The sequence below is a fragment of the Nothobranchius furzeri genome, chromosome 15 (assembly GCF_043380555.1).
Source record: "Nothobranchius furzeri strain GRZ-AD chromosome 15, NfurGRZ-RIMD1, whole genome shotgun sequence".
Lineage (NCBI taxonomy): Eukaryota > Metazoa > Chordata > Actinopteri > Cyprinodontiformes > Nothobranchiidae > Nothobranchius > Nothobranchius furzeri.
This window is the reverse complement of record NC_091755.1, coordinates 26,486,122-26,500,742: the sequence shown is the minus strand read 5'-3', so window position 1 is coordinate 26,500,742 and position 14,621 is coordinate 26,486,122. Positions and strand designations below refer to the sequence as shown.

Below are 14,621 nucleotides of genomic sequence, written 5' to 3'. Positions count from 1 at the left end.
TCTCAGCAGTGAAGCAGCTTCTCTGCCGTGCTCCTCGTTTGACTCACTCGATCACAAGATCCCTCGAGACTTCAAAGGTCACGGTTTGGTTTTGTAATTCGCCATGAAACCAAAAAGAAGGAAATATCCTTTGACTTCATTGTTTGTTGTCAAATATGCTCCAGTGAGAGCCAAATATCACGGTCTGATGAAGCTGTTACGTGCCGTGTCCCTTTTCAGCCACAAGATGGCCTCAGTGGCCTTTGCCTCGCCTGTCTCCCGTGTACCAGGTGTCTGTAATGCTAGTAATCAGGGAGCAGCTGTTAAAAGCTGCTCTCCTCCCTCAGTCTTGGAGAAGGTCCAAGGGTAGTATAGACTCGGCAGAGTTTGTATTATTCGCTTCTCCTCGTTCGCTGTTGGTACAGCTTGTTTTCTTGGTAGACTTTGGTATTTGGACTTGTTTTGAAAGTTGGATTTAGAATTAGACCGTTTGGCTATTTAACTTCGGACCGGCATTTTGACTTGGAATTTAGGATCTCCCCTTTTTGTATAAAATTAGATTTTCTCGGTTGTTTATCCCCATCCCCTTCTGGGTTGGTGCTTTACGTTATCTCCTTTTTGAATATTGCTCCTTCAGTTTTGTATATAGTATTGTTTTTAGGTTCTTTGTAAATATCCCGTGTTTTGTAATAAAATTCTTTGTTTTTTAAGTGACAGCACGTTGATTATTATTTCACCCACATACTACTTTGATTACTCCCCTCCTCATCTCTCCTAGAGAGCCGGGGACGTAATAAAGCCAACAGGACCACATCGTCTGCAAAAAGCAGAGCCCTATTTACTGCCGGCAATGCAGACCAACCTTCCAAGGGATGTGGACGAACACCTTCTCCATTATGTTGTTCCTCTCCACCACCAGGATTAAAGCCATGAAAAACACACCACTGCACTTCTGGAATGATGCAAGGGAGTAAATAAGTCATTGGGTCACATGTAAGCTTCGTACATATGAAACTGCATCGCTACTGTACTTTTATTTTGAAAAGTATTGGGGATTTTACACTGAAACCATGTGTGACTGCCTGTCTAGCCCTATGTTAACTGTGTACATTGACGCATCCCAGAAGCGGCTCTATTAGCAGCATGGCGCACTGTGCTAGCCTGGCAAGCCTGACTAAATAAATGTATTATTTAGTCTGGCCATGCTTCATTGACGGCTCTCGGTTGTGGGGCGGGTTCTACCGTTGTCTTTCAAATGATCTCCGCATTCCACAAGACAAAGAATGTGACATACTCTTGTTTCACTCTGTTGCATCATCCCACCCACCAGGCATGTAGAGTGCCCTGATTGGCCCACAAAGCGGATAAAGCTCTGTGATTTGTTCACTAAGCAGATAGAGCACTATGATTGGCCCACCATTATGGACCAATCACAGCTCTTTATGTGTTTGAAACCCCTCTAGAGAGCTGTGATTGGCTAGCCAGAGTCCTGGTAGGACCTGCTGAGGTTCCAATGGAGCATGCCTAGACCATTGTTTGCAAAGCAAGAATTTGGTCTAGTTCACTAGGCTAGCAATATGCCACTTCTGGGACGCATCTGAAAATTGTCACGTTGCGTCTGGTTTTTGACTCTCCGTAGACCATAATAGATTCTGTTTGAATGAGTGACGTTCCGCTGCCGGTCCGCACCGCTGACACTTCCAGTGTGCAGTAGAGGTTAAGGAACTCTGGGCGGATCTCATCCACCATCGGAGCCTTGCCACCGAGGAACTTTTTGACCATCTCAGGCACTAGAGATTGGAAAGCCCAACCCAAAGTCACCAGACTCTGCTTCCTACTGGAAGACGCACCGGTGGAATTGAGGAGGTCACTACCAATCCACAACATTCCAAGTAGAAGTCAGCAGCACACCATCCCCATTATAAAGTGTTGGTAGTGCAAGTACAAGTAAAGTATATTTTATGTATTTGATTCAGTGTGAAACTTAAAGACAAAAATTTGGGGTGAAAGGTGGTGGAGCTTCATGTGACTGCATGAAGCAGCTGGACAGAATCAAAGTGGTATTTGAAACTGAATGTTGATTTTATTCAACTAAATCCAGACATGTTTGAAACTTTCGTTGGTCCAATTCTTTTAAAGTACTAATCCAAAACATCCCAGACTTTTCCCCATGTGTCGTACATCTGAGGGCGATTTCCCCAGACAGAAATCTGTTCTTTTTGTCCTCTTAAAAATGATTATTTTGTGTTTGCTTCATATAAGGCTTTTATAGAAGCCCATGCATGAGAGTTCTTGTCTTTTATTTAGCTGTAATCTCTGAGGATTTTCTTTAGTTGGATGGTTTTGTGAATCTGTGCAATAGATTAGCACATTTTAGGATTATCTTCTTTTTTTTTTTTTTTTTACTTTTTGAGCAATGTGGTTGAGTTTTTAAGCATTGCTGAGCTGTATGCAGACTGAGATGCTCTCTTTGTCCTGTTTTGGTCATGTTGGACTCTGGGCCAAAGGTGACTGTGTTTTCTGTGTGAGAGCCTAGAAGGTTAAAAAAAAGTTTTATTTTTCTGCGATCTTTTGATTCTCTGTCATTTTCTTGATGTTTTAATTTACCTTTGATTATTTTTTTCTGAAGAATTGGTCAAATCCCTCCAAAAACAAATTAAAAAACAATAGCATAATTTGTTTAGGTCCAACCAAACATAAAAACATGAGCAACAGCACAAATGTCACAGGTTAAATCGTTAGCTGCCTTGCTCATTGTTACATCCAAGAGTTGCTAATGCTATTTGTGAATTCTGTTTGGAATATCAATAAGTATTCATATTCTAACTATGGTATTTAGGCGCTAAGTGAGCACACTATTAATAGTTCAGGCAGCAATCTGAGTTTTTCATAGAAGCATGTTTTTAATAAAAGAGCAAGTAGTCAGCAGACACTGCAATTTCTAATGAGTTTTAGGGAAAATATTTAAATTACCACAAACGCTTGAAAAAATCAGATCCCTTCTGTATTTTACCAACTTGAAATTTTTCTGCTGTAATTAGAATCAATAAGGCATGTCGGTATCGGCCGATGTTAGCCCTTTTTTAACATATCTGTATCAGTCCAATAAGTAAAACTGGGCCAAGTTTAACAACCTTTTTTTTCCATCTTGTTTCCATTTCTGTATCACCCCCCACCCCCAGTTTCAGAAACTGAAACTGATTATAAACAAAGTGCTGCTGCATTTAGCAGTACAAGAACCAAGAATGATTGATGATTTTTGTCCATGTCGTTCCACTTTTGTGCTAAAATATCAAATATGCTCAAGTCATCATCAAGTCAACAGATGCAAGTCGATTCAAGTCGCAAGTCATTGACGTTCAATTCCGAGTCAAGTTGTAAGTCTTTCTAAATTTTATCAGTTCAAGTCAGAGGTCATTAAAATAATGACTCGAGCCTGACTCCAGTTCAAGTCATGTGACTCGAGTCCACACCTCTGGAATCTGGTGATATAATATATATCTGAGAGGATATGATATAATGCAATACTAAATGTCTGACAATATTGGTAATGTTTCAGACTGAACCTAATTGGAAAACTCGGGTCAAACGCTTTTAAAAGACATCCAGAGCGACTGTATCACAGATCTGGTTGTTTTGTCAGAATGAAGGTGGTAAAAACTGCTGCCACCAAGCAGTCACACTTTGAATCGCACCACAAAACAAAACAAAGCAAATGTTTGGACATTGGACTTTTATATATCGGTCCAATATCTGAACACATCGTTTTTTTCTAATATCCCTATTTAAATTAATTTAATGGCATAATTATAGGTTATCAGATATAACAGCAATATTAATATCGGATATCAATATTGGCCTACATTTTCACATCATCCCTGGAATTAGTGTTTGAGGCACTTTAATGCCTTAATTCATAGAGTTTGTCAAATAGTCAAATAAACCAGTTTCTGTTACATTCAGGCTGTTATTACTTTGTTCTTGGGCCTGAAACAGTGGTCAGAGACTAGTAGGTCACTGCTCTTGTGATGTTTCAGGGTGATGGAGGGTTACAGGTGGAGCACACCTATCGGTCGATTGTCTTTATAAAAGGATGGAATCTGCTTCACTCCCTGGTTTGCACATCGAACCGTTTTGGGGCTTTAAGCCTCCAGATGTCTGTACCAAAAAAATAAAGCTGCTTTTTATTGTTTCAGGAGTTCAAGGTCTGTTTAACTTTTTCATTTATTCAGATCTTTTTCAGTCACCCTGATTGAAAACACAAACAAAAGAAATTTCCACTTCCTAATGTCACGCCCTTCAACACATCAGCCCAAATCTCTAGCTTTAACACATTAATCTCTGTTTCCTTCCTGCTTCCTGTCATTCACCTGATTTCTGCAGGCCTTTGGATGCTTTCAGACAGGTAGCATGAAGGAATCTGCCTTCAACCACGGAGATGAAAATGATATAGCTCACAGAGTCGGAGCAATGTGCTGCTAAGGCCGGCCCCGGAGAGAGTGCCAACAGTCTAATATTAGCAGAGCACATGTCTGTCTTTACAATCAGTCACTAAGCCGGCTAAACTTAGCTCGCTTGGTCCTGAGCCTCTTTCCAAGTTCTTTAGCTCCACAGCTGACTTCTGCTGGGTACCAGGGTGTCTGGGGAGAAGATGGACAACCTTTTGCAGCGATGAGTGAACATCCCTGTGAGGAATTTAAAGTAAAAAGAGAAAAATAACTCAGACCCTAAAAGGAAATTCTGACTGCTATCACAAGGTGGGAAACAGAACAAAATGTTCTCACACTCATAATCATCCATCAGATCTTAGTGGTTTTCTTCTGAGCGGTGCAGAAACAGAAAGGCTGCTGGCCTCACCTGATTGGGCATTATTGTGCTAAAGAGTAAAAACATCCAAAACAATCAATCACCACTCCACCCTCCTGTGCCACACGGACTTCCTCTTCCTTTGTGTTACTTCCTGTCAGCTCCATTTTTGTTTTGGTCCCACGAGTTACAATCTTTGCCCCTCAGACGTGCCTCTTCCACTCTTCCTGTATTTCGCTAAGCTCTTGTGTCTAAACATAGATCATCCCCCCGTGATTGATGGGTCGGGTTAGAGCCGTGCCATGGATCTGCTCTCACTCAGACTTTGTTCAGAAATTACCCACAGCTTTCTATGGGATTCAAAAAAATGAAGCCACTAATGTTTTTCTGAACTTTTAAACATCTTAAAGGATCAGAGAGTCTTTAAATGTGTTTGTATTTACTATTATAGCTAAGGAAATTATGAGGCACCAATTGTAAGGTAATGAGAAGTAATTTTGGTGGCCAGAGGATCAGGTCTTTGCTTTTTGCAGATGTTGGCTTCATCAGAACGCTGGAGCGGTTCACAGCCAAGTGTGAAGCAACTGGGATGAGAATCAACTCCTCTAAATCCGAGACCGTGGTCTTGAGTCGGGAGATGGTAGAAAGCCTTCTCCAGGTCAGGAATGAGGTCCTGCCTCAAGTGGAGGAGTTTAAGTATCTCAGTGTCTTGTTCACAAGTGAGGAAAGGATGGAGCGGGAGACCGATAGATGGCTTGGTGCTGCATCTGCAGTGATGCAGGCGTTGTACCGGTCTGTCGTGGTGAAGAGAGAGCTGAGACAGAAAGTGAAGCTCTCGATTTACCGGTTGATCTATGTTCCTACCCTCACCTATGGCCACAAGCTTTGGGTAGTGACCGAAAGAACAAGATCACGGATACAAACGGCTGATATGAGTTTTCTCCACAGGATTTCTGGGCTCTCCCTTAGAGACAGGATGGGAAGCTCGGCCATCTAGGAGGGGCTCGGAGTAGACCCGCTGCTCCTCCACATCGGGAGTAGCCAGTTGAGGTGGCTCGGGTATCTGATTAGATTACAACATTATTAAAACAAATTTTTGTTTAAAACGGTCACACTTACATTCGGATTCCAGCAATAAGACGTAAGCTTAGCATTTAGATTTGATTCTTTCATATTTAGCTGTTATGCTACACATTCAGATTTGACTATTTACTATTATATTCTGTTGTTTGTGAGCTATGTGAGCGTTTTGCATCACAACACCTCATGTTCAAGTGCAGCATTTCCCAGTTTGATCAGCAGGAGGCAGTCAGCGCCACCCTAACAGAGCCCAGCAGTTGCATAACTGTTAAAAGCACAAGCAGTCTACTTTCAACCTCATTCCAGTTCAAAATGAGGGTTAATCTTTTTATGTGACCATTTGCCACAAAGGAACTAAGTCAGTGCTGCTAAGAATAAACGAGTTAACATGATTTTCCTGTACGCAAATAGAACATAGGCTATTTAACCCTAAGGGTTACGACTGATTTTCATATAATTTATTCCCCTACATTTAAAAACAGCAAAGTTATAATAAATTACAACTCAAAGAAGTAGCTTCATTTGTACTAAACCTGCAGTTCAGAATTATAAAGCTGACCCGATTGGAAAACTTGCCTTGATTTGATTTCTGCAAATCACTTGTTCTTTTCTGCTGCATCTGTTTTCACTGACTCGAATGTTTATGTCCCTGCTTTTCCATGTCTGTGTGTGTCTATGTGTGTGTGTGAGTCAAACCTGCTATGGGAGCAATTATCACTGTAGCCCTCTGGCTAGAAGAGCAACAACAGGGTGAGTTTGTTGTCCCAGCCGGTGGATTTCCATGGGCCCCTGACTCTGTCTCCTTTTCACAAAGAAGCTCTGGAATTATTCAGGCAGGGGGTCTTCAGCAGCAATACAGTTTTGGAAGCCATAGCCTTAATGATTCAGTCACAACACTTTTCTCTCTTTTTTAGTTTTTTTCTGGACGTCGAGAGGTTTTCTCTCACATGACAGATGGGCAGATTCTGAGAGAGCCAAGGAGACGAGTGAATGAGAGCAGAAAACCCAACAAGCTGAGAGCAGGGGAGCAAGGTTGGCTGCTGCCTGTTCGTCTCTCTTAATCCTTAAATCTTCAGTAATCAGGATGAGAGGGTGAGAGCATGCTGCCTTACTTAGGACAACAGAATCTATGTTGGGACCTGGCTGATGAGGCAACCTCTAAGTGGCCAGTAAGAAAAATGAAGGGAGGGGGGATGGATATAGAGCTGGAATCAGTTTGGGGGAACTTAACCTGAAACACACTGTGCAGGAAGAGAAGAGGACGACATGAGAAGATGGTTTGACACCCAAGAAAAAACAAGAAGAAAACCATCCAATCCAACTGGATTTTATAGGGTGAGACCTTGACTTTCTCTGTTTTTCATAAAGATCAGGTTGTGTTTCATCACTTTGGGTTCTTATATTTCATCCTGACATTTAAAATGCCACAGAAGCAGCTCGTGTTTAGGATTCAGAGGAAGAGGCCAGATTGCAAGGTGTTGCTCAGCAGGAAGTGTCATGGTGGCAGAAGGAGACTGGAAACATTTTCATGATTTTACTCCTCACCGATAACACAGATATGAAAGAAAAGCAAAAAGGTGCATCAAATAGTTCTATTTTAATAGAAACTTTGTGTGAAACTGATCAAAATCCATTTTAGTGTTATTTTCTTCAGCTGCAATGTTGATTCAATGGAAATAAGTTTTGCAAAATGCATAAAAGTTGTTGTTTGCAGCAATACCCCATATTCATTTTTGATGCTGATTTTTCCTTTACATCTTACAAATCTCCAACACAACCCTGCTTCACTGATGCTGCTTGTAAACTGGCCACCCGTTGCTTCCAGCTCAATGTTGCCTTTCTAAATCCCATTTCCATCCTTCCATCCTTCCATCTTTATTCAAATTATTTCAGCCCACTGACTTTCCTCAGGTCCACAACATTCTGCATCCTTCCTTCTGACACTTATGTTTTGGTATATTTTCTGTCTGTGTTCTGCAAACGGCTGAAAACAAGCAGGTGTGTTTTGAATGTTGCCTGTGTTCATTGTGTAAATCAGAGACTTGAGATCAACCACTCTGATGGGATGGGCTAAGGTGAGGTAAAGCTCATCATCCTCTTTAGCCATCATGCAGTATCTTCAGGTCAACAGATCTATTTAACACAGCAAGTGTGAGTCTTAACCCACTCAGGCTCAAAATAAGTTTTGATAAAAGGACGAACAACTAAGTCCTTCAGGGGTACTTCTGAGTTAAAAAATGCTCATGAAATACATATGTGGAGTCACCAGGTAGGTAGGTTTTAACGTTGCAAATCTGCAACGCCTGCCTCCAGAGGGTTAAAATGCTCTCCTGAGAAATGTGCACAAGTATGCATCCTTCATAGCAACACTACGGTGTGTTTTTACAGGGTTAGGGTTCAAATGAAAATGAAATGAAAGATTATGTTTGTAAATTTTATCAGAAGAAAAAGAAAAAGATTTTTTTCTGCCACAGTTAAACCTCTTAAGCTTCTTGATTTTTTTTATTTTTTATTTTAATTTGAAATGGAGCTTTATTATTTGCTTTTAACACCTTTACTGTAGTTACATCATAACGTTGCACACATCTAATTGAATGCAACATGCTTGAAGGTAAAATAAGAGTAAGACATGATGTGTGTTTTTTTTTCTCTTTAAGATGTGGGCACTGTGCAGCAGTTTGGTATTTTTGATCCCTGACTGAAGGGGTTCTGATGGCAACTGCAGGTGAAGACCCCCACCTGGGTGCTGGCCCATCGGAGGACTCAGACAACCTCTTGGACGATTCCGACTCTGACAGTATATTTTCTGATGACTCGGTTTTTCCTGCATATGAAAGTGACTGGAGGTGTACAGAGCCAGCTAAAACCCTGTATGAGGCCTGTGTGAGGAATGACCCCACAGCTCTCAGCAGCATTATGGAGAGAGGCGTCACGAAAGAGGAGGCCATGGAGCTGGACATCAATGGCAAGGTGAGAATAATTGAATTATGGTTGTGCATTTCTGGAGTGTAATGTATATCTGACTTGTGTCGATTTAGAATGGGCTGATGGTGGCTGTGACCAAAGGCTTTGTGGACATCGTCAACCTCCTTCACCGATGTCCACTAATTGACATAAATCACCAAGACAACGATGGAAACACCGCCCTCATGATCGCTGCACAGGCTGGTGGGTCAGGAAATGCATGCACCACCTAAAATCAAATTAGCTTGAGATTATTAACATTTTTTTCCAATTCAGGCTTTATTTCGATTCTTAACTATCTTCTTAACTACTATCGTGGTGTGGACACGGAGGTCCGGGACCCTCGTGGCTTCACAGCCCTGATCAAGGCAGGCCTGCAGGGCCGAGATGAGTGTGTGTCGGCCCTGTTGATGCACGGTGAGTTTAGATATCCGACCTTATGACCTTAACCCAGACTTGATGAGATAATTCTGCACAGAGTTTATTTACTGATGAGATGAAAATGAAAAGGTGCATTTCACTATAAAGGATGCGTAAACAAAAACCCGTTGAGTCAACGTGACATGCAGGGTAAGCCAGGACACCTGATCTGTGAACTAATCTGAACCTTCTCAGGCCTGCAGGGATTAGATGGACACATTTAGAATGGTACAATTTATATCCACATTCTAACTATTTCACTATTAATGTTACATGAAAATGGCTAATGGCAACAAATCAAATGAAAGATTTGAGCCAAACGTCAGTTTCTTGTTCCCCAAAGCCAGCCACATGGTGGTGGTGTTACACCAAGCTGATCAGATTTGAAAGCATCCTGTACTTTAACTACTTTTTCTCGTCTTTTTTAATGTGCAGGTGCAGACATGCATGCAGTAGACCTTGTCCAAGGCAGGGGTCTCAAGGACTGGGTCCTTAGGACTGGAAGGTTTGAAACTCTGACCAGAATCCGGCGCCTGCAGGCTCATCCTGTTGCCAAGCAGTTCTGTGAAAGCTATAAACCTGAGTGGCCTGAACTGAAGCAGCTGGTGGAGAAGGCCACCGCTCCAAGAACATCCGGTCAGAAGCTGAGGCAGCGCTTAAAAGAAAGCCTCACTTTCAGATTCCCACAGGACCCCCAAGACAATGGAGTTATGGACCATATGGTTCGGATAACCACAAGCATCCACAGCCCTCTGGTAGCTACTGGATCCCGCCCACTTTGTCCCACAAGTCCTCCGGAGATGGGCAAACGCCGGTTTGCCATCCCAGAACTGCTTGAGAAGCACAGCACCAGGGAGCTGGAGGAGAGCAGCGTGTCCCACAGCAACGGCTCCGTCACCTCAGCTTCTCCCACTGCATTATCAGCCACCTCTGTCTCTCTGACCTCCTGCTGCAAGGACTCGGAGCGCAGGGAGAGCATACTGTCAGGAGGAGCGAGAAGCTTCATCCCCCGCAGCATGGCTCACAGGAACAGCATCTTTCCTTCCGGCTGCATTCCTAAGATTGAAGTGACAAAATCTAGGGAGCCCACACCAAAGAAGGAGAAAAAGAAGAAAAGGCAAAAGGGCTACCTGGAGCCTCCCGTTTGGAAGTATAAGGAGGCCAAAGCAGAGAAAAAGAGGGAAAAGAAAAGGCAGGATATGGAAAAGGACAAGCAGAAAGAATCTAAAGGGTCCAAGAAGTAAGACGGCTGGTTGTTTGCCACAGAACAGACATGAAGGGTTTACATGATCAATGCTGATGAAACAGGAAGTAATTGCAAAACAAGCGACTACTAAAAAACACGCTTGGATGTTAACCTTGTCTTCAGAATGACACAAGTGAAAGGACTTGAATTAGACGTTTGAATGTATATTTTACCATTTCAGGATGAAAACTGTGGATTTACAGAACGTGTTATGGATTCTGAACAATACCAGCATTTGGTGGATGTTCCCTGTCTGTCTCCTGCTGATTGAAAACCTGCGATGATATTCTCATCTGAAAATCTGTTATTTTCATGAGAATGATGAACAGCAGATGGTAGCATGTCATCATTTGACTTCAAATGTACCAATAATCTATACTGTATGTGACTTTTGTGCTCAATTGCCTTCAGAAAATGAATTAATGTGACGATAAGCAGACGAAATAGACACGCCATGTTTTTATTTTCTGTTACTAACTGATTGTTGGTTGAGTTTAAACACTTTCCAGCGCTAAAGTTGCACTAAAGAACATATACTTTTTATTTTGCTATCTAACATTTCTCTTTACAATATGTAGCATCTACCAAATCTTATTTTCCTGCAATTTTCCAAAACATTTTGCTGAGATGTGCTGAAAAAGTAATTTCTCTGCATGTTTTTCTTTCTCGTGGTGAAACTACTTCCTGTTATGAATACGCAAGTTCTCCGTCTGCAGCTGTTTTCTGGGTTTTGTTTTTTATGTAGTTTTATGTGAAAACCAGAAATGTCGGACCTCGTGATTGTTTACAGATCGATATAAGAGAAACCACCTGCACTGAATATTTCTCAGGGAAAAAAAGATCCGTAGATTTTTATTATCAGATTTGTACACATTCATAAGATTATTGTGGTGAATCTCATAATCTAACTTCCACTGAAAAATGCTTGAAACTCTTTGTATGAATTGACCTATTTACTAAAATAACACCCATACTTGCACTGAAATGCTATCACAACAAACATTTATATTATATACATTCTATTTATACTCTTATCTGACACATGTTTTATTTAGATCATGCTTACTTGAAAAATGAAATATTTCTGGGATTGTTTCAGACTAAGCAAAGGACTTGGAGAGCTCTGGCTTTGCACCTTCATGACGTAAAACACAAAAAAAAGTGTTTGCATGTAAGTTTGGAATAAACTGACTTGATGCAAGAGTCAAATTTGTTCTTTTGTCAGATGTTTATTGTGATGTTAATACAAAATTTAACAGACAGCATGAAACATCTTAACACTAATACGGCATGCATTCAGGTTTTCTCATCTTGCATGTGACTTTTGAGCTTAGCGTCCAGTCTGCAACCTTAGATACTCTTTCAAAATAAAGTTACTTTGAGCTTCTTACAAAAGATTACAATGCGCTCCCTCTGCAGTAGAGTGGAGTGGCTTTTGCACACTGGTTCCAGTAATCTTTTAATCCACAGATGACTATCGTTGCATAACAATTACCTTAATTAATGGTAAAAAAAAAATATGTGCAACTTTTCATTCTCACTGTCGAACCAACACAGCTCGTGATAAAGCCTTCTGTGTTTAAAGAACTTGCAGAAGCAGCTAAACCAAAAGAAGCTAAATGGGTTTTCATGTCATATTTTCTTTTGCAGAATTGTGGCTCACTTCCTCTCACCAGAGGGGAACTCTGTGACCCGAGGTCAGCCCTACAATAAAACGCTCAATAAAGGAACACAAAGACTTTAAGCACCTCTCCCAAGATTCAGGCAATAAACATTTTCAAACACCTAAAAATAAACACAACTGTGCAGAGTTTAAGCTTTGAGGATGAAGCCTAATTAAAGGCTGACTGAAAACACGACAAGTAAAATATTTGGCACTCGTGCAAAAGTTGTCATGACCAGTTTTCTTTAACAAACTCTAGTATGTTACTGCAACAGATGGTGCAGCTCTTCAATCACAGTAACTAACTAAAAATAAGAAAGAGGAGCTTTTCTCTGTGTGTGACTACTGATGTGAGATCTTCCAGCTGCGTCTGCAGCTGAGAGCCAAACTGGAGAGATTACAGAGCCTGAGAACAAGGAGGGGGATTTTTCTGACTGACATGAAAACATCTCTCCAAGGTTTCATGAGAGTTGTCTATTTGCCATCTAACTGAGAACTTAGTTTTTAAGATGGACATCAGCTGCTATGATCACAGAGCGCTGAGCACAGAGGAGCTCTTTGAAAAGTCAAGATGGTGGATTCATGGCCTGTATTTGTGTAGCACCTTCTCAGGGTTCAACAACCCCCCAAGGTTCTTTACAACACAATCAGTGATTCACCCATTCACACGCTGGTGGGGATGAGCTACGATGTAGCCATAGCTGCCCTGGGGAGGTCTGTCGAGCACTGGCGCCACAGGCCTCTCCGACCACCACCAGCAGGCAAGGCGGGTTAAGTGTCTTGCCCAAGGACACAACAGCAGCATTCTCTGGTGGGAGCCAGGATTGAACCTGCAACCTTCTGACTACTGGACAACCTGCTCTACCTCCTCCTACTGCTGTCTGAGTTAGTCAACAATCAGTCAAGCAACAGATAATAAGCAGTGCCAAACAGATGCTTTGTGTTGAAACCCAGCTGACAATTGATGGAGATACTCACAACTCAAAAAATAATATCTTAACCTTGTTCTGTGTTTTTCTAAAACAAAAGATTCTCCCATTCAGAACTCTGAGGTTTCTGTCCAAATGCTTATTAAGCCATGCTGTCTGTAGTTCAAGACTTGAGCCCAATGGGGTCAATAACAACCAATTTCATCAATAAAAAAGTAAAATGTTTAAAATTATTGTAAAAAGGAGCAAAAACACCACATATGAAAACCGTATTATCCCTTTTAGTTAGTGTTATTCAGTAATGATGAAGATCTTTTCCCATTTTGTCTTTTGCAAAGTAAGAAAGCAACAGAAAAAACAGGGCCAACACAAATAAGAGCAGATCTCACCAGACGGATCTTCGCGAGAATGTCTCCAAATGACCGTACTATTAGCTACATGCATTTTAGGTACAATCCTAACCCTTACCCAACCATCTATCACCATCCTCTTATCCAGGCTTGAGTCGTGGGGGCAGTAGCCTAAGCAGAGAGGCCCAGACTTCCAACTTTCCAGCCACTTGGGCCAGCTCCTCTGGGGGAATCCCAAGGCATTCCCTGGCCAAATGAGGGACATATCCCTCCAGTGTGTCCTGGGTCTTTCTTAGGTCTCCTCCCAGTTGGACTTGCCTGGAAAACTTCATCAGGGAGGCATCCAGGAGGCATCCTAACTAGATGCAGGAGCCACCTCAAATGGGTCCTCTAAAGGTGGAGGAGCAGTGGTTCGACTCCGAGCCCCTCCAAGATGACTGAGTTTCTCACCCTATCTCTAAGGGAGAGCACAGCCACCCTATAGAGAAAACTCATTTTGGCCTCTTGTATCTGCTATCTCTTTCTCTTGGTCACTACCCAAAGCTTGTGACCATAGCTGAGGGTAGGAACGTAGATCGACTGGTAAATCAAGCGCTTCGCCTATCTGCTTAGTTCTCTCTTCACCACAAAAAACCACTGAGGAGACTGAGGTCCTTCAGTGTATGCAGGACGCTGTTGAGGACTTTTTATGATTTGGTGGTAGCATCTGCCCTTTTCAATGCAGTGGCCTGTTGGGGGAGTGGGTGTACAGAAAGGGACAGGAGCAGGATTGACAAACTGGTGCAGAAGTCTAGTTCTGCAATGGGATGCCCTCTGGAGTCGGTGATGGTTGTGGGTGAGAGGAGGATGTTGGCTAAGCTCACATCCATCATTAACAACCCACATCACCCTCTGCACAAGTCAGGACAGTTAAAAGTTGTTGTAGCAGAACAGCTAATATTTTTTATGTATAATAATAATAAAACATTGAACTATAGCGCTTTTCTAGACACCCAAAGACGCTTTCACACACTCTCACATTCACACACTGCTAGTGATGGTAAGCTACTTGTAGCCACAGCCGCCCTGGGGAGGTCTGACAGAGGCGAGGGTGCCATTTGGCGCCGTCAGCCCCTCTGACCACCTCTAACGCAGGCAAGTTGGGTGAAGTGTCTTGCCCAAGGACTCAACAGCAGGATACCCCT

The 14,621-nt window shown here is 42.1% G+C and overlaps 1 protein-coding gene across 1 annotated transcript; it reads left to right on the top strand.

The window, feature by feature from the left end:
- Window positions 1-6,489: 6,489 nt before the first annotated feature.
- Window positions 6,490-11,899, top strand: ankrd33aa (ankyrin repeat domain 33Aa). Its single transcript, XM_015967876.3, has 6 exons — window positions 6,490-6,615; window positions 6,780-7,200; window positions 8,523-8,835; window positions 8,904-9,033; window positions 9,106-9,246; window positions 9,685-11,899. Exons 3-6 carry the CDS (start codon window positions 8,578-8,580, stop codon window positions 10,491-10,493), a joined length of 1,338 nt encoding a protein of 445 aa, XP_015823362.1. The 5' UTR covers window positions 6,490-6,615; window positions 6,780-7,200; window positions 8,523-8,577; the 3' UTR covers window positions 10,494-11,899.
- Window positions 11,900-14,621: the final 2,722 nt, after the last annotated feature.